Genomic DNA, 21719 nt, shown 5'->3' with positions numbered 1-21719 from the left:
TCTATATTATGCTTATTTTAACTATTAATTGAGACACATATGAACTCCGCTTGTACCCCCCAAGGTTGGCGTGCATTTTGCTACTGTCTCTTTAAATTTACCCAGGAGCCCCCTAAGGTGCCCCAGGGGCCCCAGTGGTTCGGTTCCCCACCCTGAAGACAAGATTTATTAAATGCATTAATATAGACTTGTCCTTGGGCCCTTCTGTGTTAAACAGTGCGTAGCTACGGACTGTCTTCGATAGGAAAATACAATAGCGCGTGTATTTATAAAGTTGACTCGGGCTTATCCCGCACGGTGTGTGTGAGTGTATGTCCGTGTGCGCGTGCGTGCGTGGCTGTGCGTATGTGTGTGCGGTGGGGTTCTGCGTTAAGCGTGCCTGCCAGTTGCGTGTCTAACGGCACCGAGCAGTGTGGAAGTCCAATTGTGGTAGCATGTTGTCATAGTGACATGTCCCGCTATACAGCTGCGATACGGTGACCAGAGAAGAGACCCTGAACGCACCAAATAGCACCGGGCCAGTAATGGAAGAGAAAGAAAAGGAGGAAAGCGAACCGTTGGATCTCCGGAGCGGCGACCAGGCTGAGCTGATCTTATTAGTAATAAGCGGCGAGGAGGACGCGACGCAGGAGGAAAGTGCCCTGCGAGGTAAAATGAGAATCACGGTGACATTTTTAACTATTTCTTTTGCGCCTGTGTGGGCCTTGTTGGCCGTCGGGGCCACGGCTATTACAAAACAGTCAGCTAATCCGTGTCAGGGACAATACCATGGAGCAGCATGGCCCCTCTTTCAGTGGCTCCTATAAACAAAGGCTCAACAGCAACCAGGCTGGCGGACAGAGACGCAACGCTGCCACCTAGTGGACACCCAGGGCTATAGCACCCCTATCTATCTATCTATCTATCTATCTATCTATCTATCTATCTATCTATCTATCTACCTATCTATCTATCTATCTATCTATCTATCTATCTATCTATCTATCTATCTATCTATCTACCTACCTACCTACCTACCTATCTATCTATCTATCTACCTATCTATCTATCTATCTATCTACCTATCTATCTATCTATCTATCTATCTATCTACCTATCTATCTATCTATCTATCTATCTATCTATCTATCTATCTAATTTAGCTATATATATATATAGAATAATATAACTTAACTATATTGTTACTTAAATACATTCAATAACTGTTTATAACACTTCTTACATTTTTGGATTGGGTTTATAGTTTAATGTACAGGACATAGGCAGCTCGAATGAAAGTTGGGTTATTTTTGCACACATAAATTAAACTTGACAGTGTAACTGTTTCTAAGTGCGTTTGCATATTTGAATGGCCTTTCACACATAAATGGTATTCCTGCACTAAATAGGATTTATTTTTGTTATCTCTTGTCCCCCGAATTCGGTTAAAAGTACATTTTCAAAGTGGAGTTTACAAATTTGGCTCTAAATTGTAATTTTATGCAGTTGATTTCATGGCATATACTGAGCAGACTTGGCCAAAACCTTATCTCGTGCATTTTAAACAAGGTAAACAATGAGTTAGTGAGCATGTTAAGTGATCTTTACATTCACCTTCATATTAAATGTAGGGGTTTCTTCATTAAACTGTAATAACAAAGAAGAATATCTGCGCAAACAACTGCGCCCCCAGATGCTTGTTTGGTAAACCCCTGATGCCGTAACAGCCTTACAAGCACAATGACACGTCTGTATACAGACAAGAGGTCAGATAACTTCTGGTTTGGCAGCACGACTGGTGTATTCAGCCTTGTTGACAAAACTGTGATGATGACACAGGACTGTGCCTTCACACCCACTTGATATATTTTTACGCCGTTTTTTCTCTCTGTGACACATTTTTCTTTACCAGATCATGTTGACGGTGATGTGCAGTCAGAGTTCTGCCATCACTGTGCTCCGATGTAGGGCTCCGGCTGCTTGTTAGCCGATTCCATCAAATGGAGAGTCCGTTAGGTGTGTTTTTGCAAACTCCAGATGGGCTTCCGTCTGGCGGCCGCCATAAACCCCAGATGGCTTTCTCCCATCTGCACACTGGTTCTCTGGAGCTCAGCCAGGGTGACCGTTGCATTTTCGGGTCAGCCTCCTTACCAAGGCCCTTTTCCACAGCTTAGGTTGTTTGGTTTGACAGCAAAGGGTGTGAATACCGGCGGTCCAAAAGCTGTTTTCTGAAAACAAATTGATGAGAGAGAATATTTGAGCTTCACTCGAAATTTAGCATAACGCTGCAGGGAGATGTGAAATATGTGCAGTATATTGTTGTACGACCCATTTACAGGTCGCATCAGCAAAAAAAGAGATTGTTTCTGTGAAAACCACAATAAAGTGTTCCAACCAATGGGAGGGCAGGGCCGTGGGCCTCCGTCGTGTTTTTGGTTTCAACAATATTGACGTGGCGTTGCTGATACAACCTCTCAGGGATCCCTTGGTGATCCTGGTTCCATTGTCTGTCTCCTTATACAAGCCCCGCTTGCTAAACCCAAATCAAGTCTCGTTCAACAAAGTGTTTTTGAGCAAATATCAGCCGATTCCTCACCAGGACTGATCATTTTACTGTCTTGTTCCTATCAGATGAAAGCAATGTTGCCAAGGGCCACGATCTCGGGGACCCACGGCCCGACTTGCTCGCGAGCGTCAAATCTCCGTGCACCAGCTACTGGAACATCACGGAGGGCCCCGACCACCCTCTTCTGCTTTCTCCGGTGACCAGGCCGTCTGGATATAAACCCAAGGTCCACAGGGCTTCCCGTCCGGGCCTGAGCCGGATCCCAGGTCGCGACCACCGCCGCTACTACCACGAGTACTGGCGCAGCGAGTACCTGATGGACTTCGACCCCCAGCGGCACGGGATGATCTGCATGGTGTGCGGCAGCTCGCTGGCCACCCTAAAACTGAGCACCATCAAGAGGCACATCCGCCAGAAGCACCCGGACTCCTTGTTGTGGAGCACGGCCGACAAAGAAGTCATCCGCTCGGTGTGGGAGAGTCACCTGAGCATGGAGGGGGGGCACAAGCCCTACAGCTCGGAGACGCCTTCACCTCAGGAAGAGAAGGAGCAAATGGAGTCAGAGCAACAGACCGCCGGTACGTTTGCAAGGACTTTACTCGCGCTCGTGCGCCAAATGAGAACGAGGGTGATGCATGCTGGGTAGTGGGGGCAGAGGAAGGCGTGACGATGTGTCAGAGGTTGAGAAGGGAAAGGACTTTAGGTCGACCCAGGCGGCCCTTGGGGCCCTGGTCCACACCAGCTGCCTGGAGTATCCCACAAGTATTACGTTCCTCGTCATTCCGTCATTACGTTCCTCGACATCAGAATCCTCGACCCCACCGCAAGTAACGCACGTACTCTCGTGCGTGCGTCCCCATTGCTACCTTTATCTATATGGAGTCAAGTAAAACGACGTACCAGACGTCGTTTTTTTCCTCTGCCGGTCGTCATGGAAACATGAAGCTCTGCCAGTGGTGCGGACTGAAAACAAACGCGTGAACGCGGATCGTAATAGATCACAAAACAGAAACAATGTGTGGTTTTCTGTTCTCCTGCAGCGTGTTTTTGGTCCGTACCAGCGTGTGTGAAAACACCCTCAGAAGCTCTCGTCAGTGTGGGTGTGTAAAAATGTGCCGTTTTATTGAGGGGGAAAAAAGCAGACGTGTTACTAAAACTTAACCACATTCTCTTTCTTTAGACCTGCAAATTATAAGTACAGGAAATATGATCAATTCTAGGGTTTGTGAGTATTAATGTAGTTTTTATCATTTAGATGATTTTGACGATTGAGTCTATTTGGATTTCAACAACTCGTCTCAATTCTTGCTTCTTTTTTTTTAACTTTGGGAATACCACAGAATCCCCGGGGGACGCGTCCCTGCAGGAAGAGCAGCTCCAGCCTTCCAGCCTCTCCGCCTGCTCCGAGAGCCACGAGGCAGTCAAGTCTGAAGAGAGGGAACAGGACATGTTCGGACCGTCAGCCCAAACTCTGGAACGCTACCTGAACGACTCGCTGCACGCGTGGTTCCGTCAGGAGTTCCTAATGGAGTACGAAGCCGAGGCTGGCCGGCTGCTGTGCATGGTGTGTGGAGGGGAACTGCCTTCGCTTCACCTCGACCATATCAAGAGCCACGTCCTGGACACCCATCCCAACTCCTTGATGTACAGTTCAGAGGAGAAGCACTGCATCCTTCAATCCTGGACTCAGACTCACGGTGAGAGCTAATAATTAGCATTCCCACAGAAAGTTTTTTTGTTTCCAGAATGTCATTTTATCCAGAGGTCACACACAGCAGGAATTCATCTCAAGTGGACCAGAACACTAAACGAGCGTCATAAAAACCCATAAATAAACTCCAGCTGTATCTCTTAAATTTCCATGCAAAGAACTGAAAAATACACGACTGAGATGTTCTTCAAATGCAAAAGATTTAGTTATATTGGAAGGAAACTAAACTATTTTTCATTGTATTTCCTAATATTACCAAATTAATGATATTAATATAACAGTGCGCCCCTGATGGAAAAATAAAGAACTGCAGCCAATGTCTTTCAGACATTTGTTCATATTCGGTTCTTCTGTGGTCCATATTGGACTTTATGGTCTGTTAATTTGACCCCTAGTCTTGTTAATTGGCCCTAGCTGTAGTTTATATAATGATTTTACATCTTTTATCCCTTCATATACTCTATGATGTGTTAATCTCTGTCCCCCTATAGAAGAGCTAGAAAACTCAATCAAATCAGAGCCCAGCACCAAAGACTGCGGGGTGGACCTCTTTGCTCAAGAGCTTGAAGCGATCCAAATCAACACAGAGTTCCACCCAGAAGGCAATGGCACTTTTATTCAGGACACTCTGATCGGCGAAGACGGTGGCGTCAGCGCCCTGGACCACGGATCTCGGCTGTGTCACCAGTCCAGGAAGAACGAGCTGTGCAGCAGGGACCCTTGGCGGCTTCGCCTCGACTATCTGGTGGCGTACGGGCCTCAGGGCCTGGGAACTTTCTGCATGGTGTGCTCTCGGGTGTTGCAAAAGTCCAAGGTCAGCTGCTTCCGCCGCCACATCCAGGAATGCCACCCGGAGACGACGACGCTGAGTCGGCAGGAGAGGGAAGCCATGGCAGCTGCCTGGACCAAAGAATGTTCTAGAGAAGAAATACGTGATGGTGAGCTGTCCCCGGTCCAAAAGCCATGTTTATCGTTGTTATCGTAATGTCGCTTCACTAAACGTCCCTCTGATCCACATGTCTTTCTAGTAGAACCCCACCTGAGCAGACCTGAGGTCCTCAATACCGTGGACCAGTCCCCAGAGGTCAGAAAACCCGGCACTAAGGCAAAGAAGGAGCAGATGGCGGCAGATGGCGGAGGAGAGGCTAAGAGAAGGGACGGCGGCGCCGCGGCCGCACCCTTGCGTTACAGCCATTACCCCGGGAAGGACCAGAGGAGGAACTACCAGGTGCGCTGGCGGATGGAGTACCTGATGGATTACGACTGCCGCAGGCACGGGCTCATCTGCATGGTGTGCGCGGCCACGTTGGCCACGCTGAAGGTCAGCACCATCAAGAGGCACATCCACCAGGTGCACCCCCACTCTCTGAAGTACAGCACTGAGGAAAAGCAGCAGGTGATGCTGAGCTACAACCAGACAGCCCTGCAGCTGACCCACTCGGACGACTGCTTCCTGTCCCAGGACCACGGGCAGATCGAGCTGACTGCCGTCCCGGCACACTTTAGCACTTAGAAAAGGGCTCTCACCCGTCTCTCCACCTTGCCTCGAAAACAATCCCTCCCCCTCCAATCTTTGACTTTGTCCACACAGATTTTTCAGAATGAGTTGAAAGGGTCATCATTGAAACTGGATCAAATGGACTTTTCACAGGAAAGATCAGCAAATGTTCGCTAACCAACTAGCCATGCAAACCGCAACCTGCCCCAACAGTTCAATGCAAATGACAGTTAAGCTTTGAAATCTGCCGGATTGTGACTAACTGTAACTTTACTTTTTTTACCTTAGCACTATCACGAGTACCATAAAAACAGAATATGCCAATAGAGGCACCTGATGTAAAGTTTTGGTGCCTGTTTGTTTACTCCTCTTCCATCAAATTTTAAAAAAAGTCATTATAGGATATACCATAAAGAAGGTCGCAACCAGACCGAGAAAGGTGGGCGATTGTGAGCAGGTGTGGATTGCGTAAGGATTGCGTATCCCATCCGTGGTTCGTGTTGCACCTCTTCCTCTGGGTCAGACCGGGTCCCGCGATGGAGCCGTGGAACCATTTTAAGCTAGTCGCATTATTTCATCGTTAACCGCGATGTCCCTGCAGAAACACTCAATCAAAGAAAAGAGAGAAATCTTTCGCTGCTGAACCCTAATTTATTTAGAAAATGCACAAAGGGGTCGTGAGTTTGTTGTTGTTACCACGGAGACCTTTCTAGAGGCGTCAGACGGGGCGACGTTGTGAACAGTTGAGTCTGTGCTAAGAGGGTATCGAACCTTTGGCGCCACCTGTTCTGTGAAGACACTAAAAATTTATTTTGCACTTTGTAGTAAGACATAGCCACCTATATAAAAAAAACGGGGATAACTATCAGGACTCCTCCATGAGCGATGGCCTCGTGGTGTATATTTAATTTTCAGGTAGCCTGTTTCTGAGCAAGGCCAGATTTTTATCTCTGGGTCCAGAGTCTTAAGTGAATGAATTAATGTTGCGTATCGGAACAACGGAAGAGCACTTTTGTCCTCCAGAAATGTCAAATGTCCACAAGCTTTCCACCCTGTCAGGATGCTCGTATATATATTTCTATTTTTCTCATTTGCAGCCGAAGAGAAATGTACCTGCTCCATCGTGGCGTGTCTCTGTCGCCGTGACAACCGCTTTCACCCCGTTCGCCGCCTGCGACTTAGCAAGAACCGCACGAAAAATATGAATTATTTCTTTTGTTCAAGCACTTTTCACACTGCATTTCATATTATGTGTTCCACAAACTTTGTAAATAGGTTCTGGATTTTCAGTCTCGCTGGTGGTTGATGCAGCAACATTCAGTGTGTTGCTGTACAGGCTGGAGGCCGATGGATTTGTTTTTTAATCACTCGCTTCAACTTTGGTACCATTTTAATTTCCCAATTCACTGTTAAGAAAAAGTGATAACAATAAAAAATGATTTTGACAATAACTGGTAGTCCGACTTTGAAGTCAGTTGTCAAATGTGACTTTTGGGAAAACCAGTTAGATCACTGGTTTATTTGTTTTTTTGGATAAGGTCTTTGTTCCCTTTATCACTTTCGGGGTCATGGGAGGGTGCTGGAGCATTCAGGGTACACCCCTGAATGAGTTATCAAATTAATTAATTCCCAAATAAATACAATTGTTCAATTGAAGCATAATATGTACTATTTATATGTATGTACAGATTTATACATTTCCACATGTCTTCGATGTCTTTATTCATCACTTTTGCTCCTTGTTAGCGTAGACCGATGCTAGCTACACATGCTAAAAGTGATTCTCAAATGATCTTAACTAATGAGCAATGGCCAGGATGTCAGGGACCCAACGGAGAACCTATAAGTAATAATCAAGCCCAAAGAGCTCACCATAGCAACCAATCCTGTCCCAGATAGAGTCCAGCACCACCCACCAAATTAGCATATAGCAACACTCAAGTGAATAAATTAACAAATGGGGAAATACATTAATTAAAATGTCCAAATAATTAACAAATGAATTATAGCTCAAAATGTTTGTATTTCTGCACATATATCGCTGTATTTATTTAATCATTGGATCATTGTTGATCCATTTCTACACTTCATAGGAATTAAATATAACCAAAATAGTTTTAATGAGCTAGCATGCTGCTAGGAATGTGAGTAAAAGTAATAGATCAGTTTTGATTTCAAATAAAGGTCTGGTGTTGGGTGGAGTCAACAGAAACAGGAAATTCAGGAAAAGACTTTAATCGTAAGAGCATAAAGTGGGTTTTAATGTAGATTGTAAAGAAACTTGTATTAAAAGTTTAAAATTATCTCTCCAAATAAAATTACAAGAGAATATCTCAACACTTTGATACATAAAATATGTATTTGACCAAGTCATTCATTTCATGAATGACTCATGAGTAATACAAGCTAGCTTTTACACCCTGACAGAGAAATTCATTTCATCACCACTCCCCTTTGTCTGAGAACTAAGCCGACTACTCCCTTGATTGAAGTGATTAATTATTAAAAGTTAAGTGCTTAAGTTTGCTTAGCATGTCAAATGCTCTCCATCTCAGAATAAAGTCAGTCGCCGCCTGTCTTTTATTCTCTTTGAGATTTTAAAGGGGAATGTTGAAATCTATATTTGCTTTTTTTTAAATTCAAACAAACCCTGACAAATCTAAGGGGTGTTTAATTTCAAAGTATGTGTATAATTCAGAACAAAGCTGTGATTTTAGAATAATTAATGTACATTACAAAATGCCAGTAGGTAGTAAATATCCACACCAAATTTACCTATACAAGAATCAGTCTATTTAATGTTGAAAGTTATGGACCGTACTCAATTAAATGTGGATTTCCGTTTTAAATGTAATCATTAAAGCTTTGCAGCAAAATTGCGATTATTTTAAATTGAGCAGGCGGTATCCTCTTGATCAAATTTTCCTTTTTAAAAAAAGATCAATAAAAATCAGAAAAGGAACGAGAAAAGGAAGAGTTCCGTGTTCCAGTCATTTTATTTCAACGTACTTGCGGCTTGAACAAAAAAACACGACGGTTCAGTGCATCGCAGAAAAACACACAAGTGCCTGTAAGTAGAATGTAAACGATCTTAGCGCCAGGCCGGTTAATAACAACAAACCAATTACCAACTTCAGTTGCAAAGATTATCCATCCACACATCAACAGCAAAGCAAAAAGCGTCAAAACCTCCAAGAATAACACCTAAATGTTTTTTTTTCCACTACAATTTGTTTAATATTCCAGCTGAAATCCTCCACTCATCTAAATGGAGAGATCTACTACATGACCCTTGACCCAACCATTAGCGGACTCAAACATCCATAGATGACTCGTCTGGTCTCTTAACCCCACATGCTTTTCCTTTGTAGCATGCTAGCAGTTAAGGATCGGATGTTTCCTTTTATTTCCCCTTAGTAGCAACGCCCCCGTCTGCATAGTAACAGCACTTTTCAACACTTACATGTTTTGCAGTAGTTTTACAATAAATATCCTGTAGTTCAGAGATTTTCTACATACAGTAGCAAGGTTCAGTGTAATATGCGTGTTGATGGTTGCTGGAGAAAGAAAAAGAATTAAGACCGGAGGGATCTGGTTTTATCTGGAGAGGGGTACGTGTTGGAAAGAGGGCGGTGATGAAGACGATGAGGATGAGGATGAGCTAACACGAGGTCTGGTGGGAAGATCCCTTATTCGGTCTTGTTGCTCTTCACAGCTCCGGGGAGTTTCTCTTGCAACCTGAAGGAAGAGACGAAGGGTCATAAAGGAAGTGGGGAAAGAGTAAACTGGCCTGTTGGAGGACGGCTGCCAGGTAGACAGGCCCGCTTACTTACTTGGCCATCGTTGTGTTGACTTGAGTACGCACTAAATCCATGTACTTATCAATCTGGGTCTGGAAGAAAAAGGATGGAAGAAGATGTTAGGTTCATTCTGGAAAAAAAGCTCAGATTTAAACAAACCTTTCCAAAATAAACCGCTCAAAATCCTCCGTCGGACCACAGCGACTAAAGTGCTGAAGTCCGAGTGGAGAAACGCTGGATATTAACAAGCAGTTGTGAGCAAAGTCTTTGGCCACCGCTGCAAAAAGCTGCCATTGTGACTGATTCATTCAAACTGGTCTCAAGCAACTGTTTTTTATCTTTCACACACCATCTGGGTGCCCTAAAGTTATGATATCAGGGGTAATCTACAACTGATCTCTGCTAGCAAAATGTTTGAGACCAGTCGAAGTTCAAGAAGTCGAAGGTTGGTTCAAGCAAAAGGTTTCTACTCTATCTCAGGGTGAAGCCTTCTGCTGTGTCCTTAACGATAAAAATATACATTAAGGAGCGCTGCTGGAATCGGTTATTTCAATGAAAGGCTGCACCTAATCTCTACATATGTGCTATATAACAACTGGGCACAAGGCAACAAGCAGGGAGGCCGTCGCTGTTGTAGCCATCAAGGGAGTCACCACTGGGGCGATGCCTTTAAACAAGGGGTGTCATAACTGCACTTAAAACCACACATTTGTCATTGGAAGCCGTTACGAGAGCAACATATCGGGCTTACCTTGTTTTTCTCGTAAATTGGAGGCACGGCAAACAGAAGAATGTTGGCTGGAGAACAGAAAGAGACAATTACAAAAGAACCTCCCGTATAGGAGAACCACAGGTCAAATATATCAGAGATGTGTGATTTGGGTAGATATTCATGGGACCCAAAAGCATCCAAATTGTGTTGTTTTTTTTGATTCTCATATCTCATATCTCATAACAGAAGGGAGCCGTCTGGCTTCTCCCCAACACCAGCTCAAATCTAACGGGTGAACAACCCCAGTCCTGCCCTCACGACTGGTTGATGCACTTTGTTTTGGTTTGGGTCCACCACACTTTATGTATCCGACGAGACTAGTTGCTCCGGGGCGATATTTTTGAGGGAACTGTTTTTAGAAAAGAACCATTAATCCGACCTTTAAGGTCCTTGACATCATAAACAAAACTGAGCGCGGTTTCGAGGCCTCTTGTGTGCTTCCGCTGATCATAACTGCCTTTGCTGGGCCGAAAAACAAGTCCTGTTGCTGTCAGTGATCCTATTAATCCAGATTCACGCACTGTCCCGGGCTCATCCGATCCCTTCTTTGGTGTGTAAATGTGGTGGGACGGCGCAGGAGCATTGCTCACCCAGAATGAGGATGGTGATTCCGTTGAAGACGGCGCCGACGTAAGTGAACAGCCACATGATCACAGCCAGCTGTCGGCAGCAAACAACAGCACCAAGATGAGGAGAAGCATTTTTAAGACAATAATATCAAAGTATGCACAACATGTCATGACGGGCCGAGATAAACGATGAAAAAACAACATTAAAGAGCAGCAACAGAAGCTAAAAATGTCTAAATTCAATTATTTGGTAGGAGAAAAGAACTGGGTGAACTATTTAATGCCGGAGCCATTTCAATCTGATGGAACTCAGATTTACTTGGTCACAGTGGATCAACAAGAAAATCAGGTCTGAAGCTACATTGTGACGCCTGGAGGTTATTCAAAGAACTTTTTAAAAGATTGAATATTGATGGTGGGAAGTTTTCACCTTAAGAGAATCCACAAGGTCTTCAACCAGGAAGAGGCGGCTCATTTGCTTCAAGGCTCGGTTGATGTAGGACAGACCGCAGTCCACGTGCTTCCGGAACGTCTCTGGTGGGATGCTGACATCCTTTTCTATCAGTGATCTGCAGAGAGGGAAGAAGATGCGACGTAAGCTCCAAAAGAAGCAGCTAAAAGTCTTGCAAATCATCAAGCAACATTGGAGAAATGTCTTCATTTTGCCCAGGAGATTATGTATATTTGCTGTCCTGTAAGGTTTAAAATGCTGCTTAAATATGTAAAAACCTTTTGGGGTCTGGACCAGATTGATAAAATGTACAGTATTTCTTTCAGGATTGATGAAAATCAGCATTTAATGTATGTGAAATATTACCTTTAAATATTTTCTTACTTTGCAGCCTTCTGCTAACATTAAGAAGAATTTATCCTCATCAATCTGCCCTTAATACCAAAGAACAAGATTTCTTTTTCCCCCAATTGATAAAGAAAGAAAATCTCAGACGGTCTCGGTATTTAGGTGAGGCGTGTTTGGCCAAAATTCCAGTCTTTATGGAATAATCAGGTTTGCATTGAGGACGTTTCTGTATTCTCCATATCTGCTTCCCCTCAAAACACGATGCTTGATTAATTAATTAATTGATTGATTGAGGCAAAAACAATTAAAAGCTGGCTTTTAGGCGTCTTTTAGTGTGGAGGGAGTTTTGTGCAGCAGAGCCCAGATCGGCGGGGTGCTGCAGAGACGGGGTGACCTTCTGAAACCGTCTCATCTGCAGGCAGGAATTCAGCCAGAGACTGTTGGGGTTTTGGTCGCATCTCTTGCCAAGACTCATTTCTGATGATTACGCAGTCTGGTCAGACAGCCAGCTCCAGGAAGCGTCCTGGTTGTTTCAAAGAGCTCCCGAAAGCACTTCTTTGGGCTCGTTCTTTTACCCCGCAGCTGGGAGACCATCGCGATGCAGAAACATCGAAGAGATGAGCGCTCGCACGTACTTGAAGGGATGTCCGTCGCTGGACTTCTGCACAGCCTGGATCACAGACTTGTAGATGCGAAAGGTGATGGTGACGCAGAGGAGGGCAAGCAACAGGTAGGAGGCGACGCTGATGACGCTGAACGCTGCCAGCGAGAGCAGCAGCAGCATGGACAGACCAAACGCCAGGCCCGACTTCTTGGGGTCCCTCCAGTGGATGAGATCCTTAACTGTGCAGAATGCAGACAGATTTCAGGCTCAAAAAGGTTGTTATGTAAGCTCTGATGCCACGATGTTGCAACACTAAAATTTCACATGTCAAAGTTCCCTCTTGATCAATTTTCTAAAAGATAGTGGAAGCTGCTGAGGTGGTTTATTTAAAAAAAAAAAAAAAAAAAAGGTGTGGCGTTTCCGTCGGTTCAGAGAGTACAGGCTGGGCAGGTTAGGCTTGGCTTGCTCTTGTCTTGCAGCATTTCTTTCTCTTAATCACTTTCCCTCGTTTCAGCCCCACCTTGTCTATGCATGCATACATACATGCATGTATGCATATAAATATATAGCTCCTCTAAATTTAACCTATGATACCACCAGAGTAATAATCTTGGACCCAACAAAAACCGGGCTATGACTTTAAGAGGCCACTTTTAAGCATCGGCTCAGGCACGATGCATTTGCACCGCAAAAAAAAGCCCCTTTGCGCAGATTGCCGTATTTCCGCACTGTCATTTAGAAAGAATGCCGCAGTCTATAACATAAAGATAAGCTGTAATGGGCGCTCGATCCATAGCAACTTTTGAGGATGATGTGACAATAGGGGGAAATCAATACGGTTGGCATGAGCGACTGATTATGTCATGTGTTCACCCCCCATTAGAACAAAAATATAGAGATATAGAACAAAAACAGTGAGGTACGGACCCAAACGTTTGTTCCCTTTGGTTATGCTGCAGGTCGACATTGTCTTGACACCAAACAACGGATCACTCGTTAAAATGCTTAAATATTAAAAGAAACGGCTTCATGCTAGGTGGAATCTAAATCATATATAGCTCATATTCAACATTTCCTTACCGGACAGTTTAGATTCTTTGGCTGCAGCATTCTGTCCATCGGCAAACCCGTGAGATGACGATATCTGGGACGACTGGGTCATCGAATCCATTGTATTGTACCTTCAATGAAAACTGCACGAACGCAAAGCCTATTATCTTGACACAAATACACTTACTCGACCCTTTGAACGCGTCGTTTAACCTTCTCAAATTTCCCAAGCGAGACAGCGAGACCCGCACTTCAAAGCGAGAGAAAGGAAGAGATGGAGGAAAACAAGGCTGACGAAGACTGGTAAAACATGTCGGCTTGTGAGACGTTCACGGACACGACACGCCTCGGTGCATCCAAGCCATTCAAAGGAGAACGGGTCGTGTTTACTCACGACTATTTTCAAGTGTTTATTTTGTTATAAATAAATATATATTAGTGATGTCTGGATCTATCGGCTGAACCTTAATGCTATATTTTAAAATTTATTTTGGAAAGTAAACAAGTGTTGTGAAAAAATCGACAGCTAGTGAAGGTACCACGAGAAAAAAAACCTAGTTGTGCTAAAGGCTAAGTGTTGCGTATTATTCTCGTATACATTTACAGACTTTGATTACAACATCATTTGAACAAAATCCAAGGTTAGCGTGTGCTGGTAACATATACCGTACGCGAAATGCAGTGTATACATTTACGTAAACGTTGTGTTGATCAGAATTTGAGCATACACACCATGCTTAAAATAAATTACATGTGCAATGATAAACTATTTTGTGTTAATCTCTATCACTATAAATTGTTGTATTTATGAAGTAATTTATAGCAAAAGCCGATAGATTTTTGTCAGCCTTGGGTAAAATGGCGTTGTACCTCCCTCTACTGGAATATACGACATAACACAGTAGTGACTACATTTCCCGGCATTCCGCGTACGCGCTGGATAAGATCTGTAACTACAGGGATGCGTCTGCTTACGTGCTGTTTGTATTGTAGCGCTACCGCGTATCATATTGGAAATCGTCGATTTTTACGCGCACAGAGGTGGTCACATCCACAGTGCGTTTGATTTTCGAACATACTGAGCTGCGCGGCAAAAGAAGGGGGGAAACAAACAAAAACATGTGATTAAGGATTTGAAAATTCGGGTACGTTATACAACGCAACATGATTCAACTGAATGTTTGTGATACATCTGAACGGTTCTGCGTATCCATTGTAAGCCGTAGACTTAAGTGGCGTGTTTAGCAAAAGTAGTAGCTAGTTAGCTCTTTAGCGACACAACTACCCCGAACTCGGCTAGCTGACCTCCAGCTATAAGATGTGTGTGTATATTCCGGTTCTTTGTATCTTAAAGTTATTTCAAGAAGTCTAGTAAACTAGCAACGTTACACGTGCGCACACATGAATAGCCTGCTTACGTTAGCAACATCGTGTATGACGGCCAGCCGGATTAGCAGAGTATTTTATTCATCCTAGCCTTTCTTTCTGAATGAAAACTAAAGTCCAAAGTGTTTGCGATATTGCAGCAACGTTTTGATATAAGGTTTGATGCTGTAGTGTCATAGTTTCCATTGGGTTTGAGCAGTGGATGTTGTCGAGTGCCCCGCCCACACGCTTATATGAATGGCACTGAGGGAACCAACATTATGCAACGCGATGTTCCCGTAAACACTAGACAGTTTCAGTTTTACATATTTAATGGAGGCGTTTTTAAATAAGATACTGCACGCTAATATATTTTAGGGCTAACAATCCCTGGTGTGGAGGAGATGAGAAAATGTATTATGTTCAATCAAAGATGAAGGTTTGTTGATGATCAGAACTCAAAATGATTCATGTTTCACTTGCAGATGAGAATCTGATTCTATTTGAGAGCGCCATGGGTTTGCACTCGGCCCAAAAGAAGCACTTCCCCCTGCGAGGGATCGATGGCGTGGTTCAGCTCTTCGAGGCCGAGCTCCACAAACCTGAGCCTGACCTTGCCCTTCTTTCCCTGGTTCTCGGTTTTGTCGAGCACTTCCTAGCTGTGAACAGGGTCATCCCTGTAAACGTTCCAGGTGTCCGTTTTGAACCCCTGGTTCCGGACTGTCCGAACTCCTGCTTTCCTACTGTGGAGCTGGGCATGATTTCTGCACTGTATGAGCGCTTCACGGCACAGATCCGTGGCACTGTGGACCTTTCTGAGTACCGAAGAACTGCTGAAGGCTCCAGCAGAGAGCTGGTGAAGAAGGTTTCTGATGTGATCTGGAACAGTCTAAGTCGCTCATACTTCAAGGACCGCGCTCACATACAGTCGCTCTTCAGTCTTATCACTGGTGCGTCTCAACAACTCTTCCAACAAGCATATTTATCATCCCACGTTGTCCCGAAAAACCATAAAAACAAAATCTTTTTTTTTTTTTTTAATTTCTCATTTCCAACCAGGTACGAAATTGGACAGTTCTGGTGTGGCCTTTGCTGTAGTGGCTGCATGCCAGGTCCTGGGTCTGAAGGATGTCCACCTGGCACTCTCGGAGGATCACGCTTGGGTCATTTTTGGTAAAAACGGTGAAGAAACTGCTGAAGTCACGTGGCATGGAAAGGGAAACGAGGACCGGCGTGGACAAACGGTTGCAGCAGGCGTTAGTGAAAAGGTGAGCTATTTCGGGAGGGATTGCATAAAGCATCGCTGTCTGACCATTTACGCTGAAAGCTATGAGAAAATATTTATAAGTGCACTTTGAGTTATTTCAGAATTCCCATTTCTATTGACATCTCTCCTTGTGGTTGTTTCCCCCAGAGCTGGCTGTATCTGAAAGGCTCTTACATGAAGTGTGACCGAAACATGGAGGTAGCATTCATGGTCTGTGCCATTAACCCCTCGCTTGACCTTCATACCGACAGTTCTGAGCTCCTGCAGCTACAACAAGTGAGACCCTCGATGTTCTTTGCACTTTAAAATCGTTTCCCGCCCAAGCTGCCATTTCTGTTCCGTAGTTTACAAGTCACCTTTTGATTTCCTTACAGTAATTCTTCCATCTTTATCACTGTATTTAGACCGTATAGGGCATTGACGAGAGAGGAATTTGGTATATCGGTGCCTACCATTCTCCTTAGAATAACTTTGGACACCAAATGAAATTACAAACAAAACAACAAACATGTTCATTTTGACCTTTTATTCTAAACAAATCATTTTGCAGAATTTTTAAGTGACACCAGACAAATTTTACTGTATAAAAAACTACGTAATTAGAGATATTTACCCCCACCTAGTGGTCATGCGATGCAGAAAGAAAGGCCAAGATACAATGAGCACAGATGGATGCGTCTTATATTTGTAACTGACATTCATTTATAACCATCCATACTTTGTTGTCTTGATAATACGTTTTCAGTTACTTTTTGGGAGTTATGTTTTGAAATTCATGGACGGTTGCCATGTCGACTCCTTTCACAACAACGAATACACCCTCTTCGTGTCTTTGATAAATGCTGCATATATTTTGCGCCATCTACATTATTATTATCGGTTATATTTATGGGTAAAAATTGTATTATCTGACTAATTTCAAAGATGCCGAATACTTTTTATAGAAAACTGGCTTTTATTTATGTATATGTTAAAATCTGCATTTGCAAAAGGACAGTTTCAGTTCTTAATATCTCTTTTTCTTTCTCCGTGATCAATCAGAAACTTCTGTGGTTGCTGTATGACCGAGGGGATCTTGACAGGTGAGGTTGTAGGGAAAATATACCATCTGAAGGTCTTTAAATGAGTCCTTAAACTGCCCCTCAAGTGATTGTGGTTGTCACATTTTCTAATATCTCATTTTATTCCGTTAGGTATCCAATGGCCTTGGGCACGCTGGCAGACCTTGAAGATCAAGATCCTATTCCAGGCAAGGAGACGCCCCTGACGATCCATCTGAAGGTAAACTGAGGTGTATTCTGGAGTTTATAGATCTACAGCAGTTCACAATGCAGCTCTGCAATTACAAAAGATACAATACGTCTTCAGGGGACCAACATTTTCCCCCAGATGTTTTTAAGTGGTTTAAAAAGTGTCCTTATTGTGATTTTTAGGCTGTCGGTTCTGCTCAGAAGTACTACAATAACGAGCACATCTACCCCTACATGTATCTGGCCGGTTTCCACTACAGGCACAGAAATGTGCAGGAAGCTTTAAGGGCCTGGGCAGAGGCAGCACAAGTGATGCAAGAGTGAGTCTCTTCGACTAAAATTATTTCTAGATGTTTATTTTCTGTAGGAATATTCATCAGGCTGTAGACAGAAATCAAGAATTGGGCCATCACAACCAACCGAACCTCCTTATAACCAACAGAAGATTAAGTGCATAGCTAAGCTATGCTTATTTAAGGAGGAGTCGGGCTAATGTCATTATACGCTCCCATCCCTTTTAAACTCAATGCTCATTAGGTGCTGCTATAAATACCAGCGCTGAGCCACAACATCCTCTGTCAACGTCCGTTTCCCGCCCTTCCATTGTTTTTCCATTTTAGCCTCCTTTTGTGGATCATCTAGAAAAAGGAGTGAAATTGTTGCTTCAAGCACAAAGAATCCAGTACTAGAAAGAGTTCTTTATCATGTGTGGCTTATTGGAGTGACCTTTATGTTCAGTCAATATATTGGGTCAACATTCTGAATGTTGGCTTCAAATGTCCCGTCTCCCTTTTGAACCGTATAAATCAGGATGTCACAGCCTTTAATATTCCGATTCCTGCTCATCCAGGTATAACTATTTCCGTGAGGATGAGGAGATCTACAAAGAGTTCTTTGACATTGCGAATGATGTCATCCCCAACCTGCTGAAGGAGACAACCACTGGTACAGAGAGCGTGGGAGAAGGTGCTGACAAGGTGAGGGCTCCCATCTGAAGAGGCGCTAGGTTCAAATCTAAAGGCAGCCGTCACTTCTAACTGTTGGCGTGAATAAGGACGGGGGAATTCAGTTTTATACTGTGGTGACTTTTCCTCAAAGTACACACTTGTTCCCTATTTCCTACTCACTCTTTAGGGAGCTGGTGTTGCACACATTTGTGCTGGAATCAGCCCAAAATGGATGCTGCCTTAAACGGCATCTTAGCCAGTCAAGGAGTTTAATTTCATTTTCTAAATAATAAATATGAAACACTCACTGGTCGTCTGTACTACTTGATTATTAATTCATAATTAACGTCTGTCTCCTTAAGGGTGATCGGATATATAGGGAGCATCAGTAGTACACTGCTTTTTCCAATGCATTATGGGATACATAGAGTTCACTAAAGAGGGTACAGCGATCCTCAATTATCATTCTTTTCATTAACCTACCTTAAATTTATTTGCACTTTCCCTCTTTTAGGAGCAGCCCAAACATGCCGCAGCGCTGTCTGCACTCCAGGATTCCGAATGTTTTGCACACCTGCTTCGTTTTTATGACGGAATCTGCAAATGGGAGGAGGGCAGTCCTACCCCTGTCCTTCACGTTGGCTGGGCCACCTACCTGGTCCAGTCGTTGAGCCGGTTTGACGCTCAGGTGGGAATGATTGGAAATTGAGAGGAATTCCAGCCAGCATGAGCTACAGGAGGTGTTAAAGTGCAGTAGTTAAAGTGGGCTTTGCTCTGATCTAAAAGGTGCGTCAGAAGGTCACAATCATCACGAAAGAATCGGAGGTTCAGGACGATGATGACCAGTCCAGCGAGGACCCCCGTGAAGGTCGCAGGCGATGCCCCAGAAGAGAGTACAAGCCAGATGAGCAGAACTCCCCTCTTACCCTCGCAACATCCCCATCTGCCCAGGGACCCCCCACAGTAACTCAGGCCAAGAAGGTAGGCGAGGGTGGAGGGCGCCGGCGCACCTCCCAAGGCCTGTGGGTCGGAGAGGCCGAAGGAAAACCCACCTCCCTGAGTCCGGACTCGCCCTCGCCCTCACCCCAGTACCAGACATCTCCCAACCCGGCCGGCCCTGTGGTGGTTTTTCAGAGTGAGAAAATGAAGGGGATGAAGGAGCTGCTGTGCGCAGCCAAGGTGAACTCCAGCGCCATCAAGCTGCAGCTCACCGCCCAATCACAGGTGCAGATGAAGAGGCAGAAGGCCACACCGGTGGGGGATTATTCCATGGCGTTCATGAAGCGCCAGCGCAAGTCTCTCTAGGCCTTTGCCAGTTGCCGTGAGCTGGGAAGATTCTCTTAAGGTGTCACGGACCATTTGTCGCTCGCCTTTGTTTGTGAAACCAACGCTTTCTTCCAGGCTCAGTGGCTATTTTCATAGTCTTAGCAATATTAGTGACCTACATGTCTAGTTTGACCCGAAGAAGTGAGCACGGCGTTCTGTTACAGCAAGGAAAACCCTGTTTACCGGTGGACGGGTGGTTCTCGCGACCTCACACGTGCATGTTCGAAACCAAAGTTAAAACATTTTAACGATGCGTGAACATTAACTGTACTTTAGGAACCGGTTCACAAATAAAGCCTGGGAAGTTACATTTTTAGAATAGTTACTGTGTAACATGGTCCAGTTATGGGACAGCTTACTAGCTCTACGTTGCCTTACTTTGTCTTTGTTCTTGAGTAGGTGGCTTCTTGTGTTGAGTAGCCAAGCTAGGCCTTGGAGCAACGATTAGGTAGAACAGGAAGACCGTCCACTGTTGAGACTGAGCCCGAGTCGATGGCCCTTCCAAATTCTGTCACGAATGTTTTCTCTCATTTGTTCTTGATCTGTTTGATTTGTATCTGCGAGTAATAAAGACTGGAATCCTTCTGAGACATGGCGTGCAAATCTTCTTTTCAAGCGGTCGCCCCTGGACCCCGCAGGGCCGCCATCAGAGAAAATGAATGAATAAAACACTCTGAACGCTCTGAAACACAGTAAATCAGTTTTAGTGTAGCTTGTTTTGCTAGCACACACAATCCTTGACATTTTCAACATGACAGCCTAACGTGTTAATATTTACCAGTTTTATTATTCGATATGTTCAGATTTTTAAACATAGGGACCTCGACCCCCCCCTCCCAAATCTGCCTTTGTTGTTTGCAGAGTTACTGAGTAAAGATCCAAACATTTAAGAATGGCCCACATTTGTGTGTGTTCTTTTATTTACTACATATTAAGCAACAAACTATGAAATCTAAAATGAAGACATATTTGGCAAGTGAGGACATTTTGGTCCTCACAACTTCAAAGCACCGTTTAAGGGTTGAGACCTGGTTTTGAGACTGAGGTTAGAATTGGGTGGAGTTTGGGGTGTATTATGTCTGACATTCCCCACAAAGATAGAAATATGAGGATGCGTGCGTGTGTGTGAGAGAGAGAGAGACGGGGTGGGGGGTGGAGGCCACAAGCGTGTCCATTGTCCCTTCTCCTGCTCCAGATCCTTTTCAAAGCTGTTGCTCGTCGGTCCCGCCAGAGAAGAGAGCTGCAGCTGCAGCCATGGACGGACACACCTGAGTGCGTTTACCTGCTGTTGTAGGGTCTGGCTCCTCTTCAGGCGGCTGGGATCATGGACAGGATAGGGGTGTCCTTCCAGGACCCTTTGGACGAGTACGAGTTGATTCACCGAATCGGGTGTGGCACTTATGGAGAAGTGTTTAAGGTGAGCGTTAAATCTCCTTCCAGCGTTGGACAAGGTGAACACGACATTTAAGGTTTAAAAAGTGAAGCGCTGGACGCAGGCTGTGGTATAACCCTGTTCATTGCCATCATAGTTACTTTTGTCTACTGAAACATAAAAGTTTTGTGACAAAATAAGTGGAAGACATTGTTTGTTTTCTCCTGATGTTATTCTGTTAGACTATATTAACTTTTTCCATATGAACAGACCATCTGTTTCCCACTCATTTAAACATATTATTAATCACTTTAAATTGGAATTTGACTAAAAATCCTGAAAATTGATTTCATTTTACACAGTTTCCTGTTTTCTTACGACAAAATTAAATGGCAGAGGAACTGTGTTAACTATATTATATTTAGAAATAGAGTAAGGAAAACCAAAATAGTGTTTTCTTAATTGCGTGAGGTGCGATTCCCTGTGGTCATGTGACCTGCCTGTGAGCAATGCCACCCAATGCCCTGGGGGTCGGAATCAAGGCCCGAAGCCTCTGGACACGTGAAATTATCCAACGGTCTCACGTCACTTATCCTGGGAATTCTGGGAAACTTCGTTTTGATTGAGACGAATGCTCTTGGTCGTCAACGTGGGAGATTTTGGACCCCACAAACTCCTCCGTTGTTTCCTGCCTGTGTTCCCATGTGGAATTGTACCATCTAACGCCCATGACGCGGCTGAAGCTTCGTGGTTAAAATGGTGTAATCGCCACGTTGTACCAGCAGATGTAATAGGTGGATAGCTATTGATGAGTATAGATATGAAATACAGTGATACAGATTAT

General features: G+C 44.2%; 4 protein-coding genes across 5 annotated transcripts in view; 3 read left to right on the top strand and 1 right to left on the bottom strand.

The window, feature by feature from the left end:
* Nucleotides 1–152: 152 nt before the first annotated feature.
* Nucleotides 153–7205, top strand: zfta (zinc finger translocation associated). Of its 2 annotated transcripts, none has more exons than XM_011606569.2 (5): nucleotides 153–648; nucleotides 2611–3123; nucleotides 3886–4242; nucleotides 4748–5194; nucleotides 5288–7205. In XM_011606569.2, exons 1-5 carry the CDS (start codon nucleotides 525–527, stop codon nucleotides 5767–5769), a joined length of 1923 nt encoding a protein of 640 aa, XP_011604871.2. In that variant the 5' UTR covers nucleotides 153–524; the 3' UTR covers nucleotides 5770–7205. The 2 variants fall into 2 exon arrangements, with proteins under 2 accessions (XP_011604871.2, XP_011604870.2); XM_011606568.2 differs by having other exon boundaries at nucleotides 5285–7205.
* Nucleotides 7206–9425: 2220 nt separating this feature from the next.
* rtn3 (reticulon 3) lies at nucleotides 9426–13541 on the bottom strand. The gene is given in 7 exon segments (NM_001037942.1): nucleotides 9426–9492; nucleotides 9588–9646; nucleotides 10306–10352; nucleotides 10917–10986; nucleotides 11326–11464; nucleotides 12330–12537; nucleotides 13379–13541. Coding segments are annotated over 7 exon segments (663 nt in total). The 5' UTR covers nucleotides 13470–13541; the 3' UTR covers nucleotides 9426–9443.
* Nucleotides 13542–14281: 740 nt separating this feature from the next.
* Nucleotides 14282–20093, top strand: men1 (multiple endocrine neoplasia I). Its single transcript, XM_011606571.2, has 10 exons — nucleotides 14282–14493; nucleotides 15199–15663; nucleotides 15773–15981; nucleotides 16128–16256; nucleotides 17022–17062; nucleotides 17174–17261; nucleotides 17414–17550; nucleotides 18081–18207; nucleotides 18692–18865; nucleotides 18964–20093. Exons 2-10 carry the CDS (start codon nucleotides 15228–15230, stop codon nucleotides 19480–19482), a joined length of 1860 nt encoding a protein of 619 aa, XP_011604873.1. The 5' UTR covers nucleotides 14282–14493; nucleotides 15199–15227; the 3' UTR covers nucleotides 19483–20093.
* Nucleotides 20094–20661: 568 nt separating this feature from the next.
* map4k2 (mitogen-activated protein kinase kinase kinase kinase 2) overlaps nucleotides 20662–21719 on the top strand; it is a 14503-nt gene continuing 13445 nt past the window's right edge. The window contains exon 1 of the mRNA XM_011606574.2: nucleotides 20662–20920. Coding sequence (XP_011604876.1) covers nucleotides 20828–20920 — 93 coding nt within the window. The 5' untranslated portion in view covers nucleotides 20662–20827. The remainder of the gene's footprint in view (nucleotides 20921–21719) is intronic.

This window comes from Takifugu rubripes, chromosome 8 (genome assembly GCF_901000725.2).
Source record: "Takifugu rubripes chromosome 8, fTakRub1.2, whole genome shotgun sequence".
NCBI lineage: Eukaryota > Metazoa > Chordata > Actinopteri > Tetraodontiformes > Tetraodontidae > Takifugu > Takifugu rubripes.
This window is presented reverse-complemented; position numbering and strand designations above follow the sequence as displayed.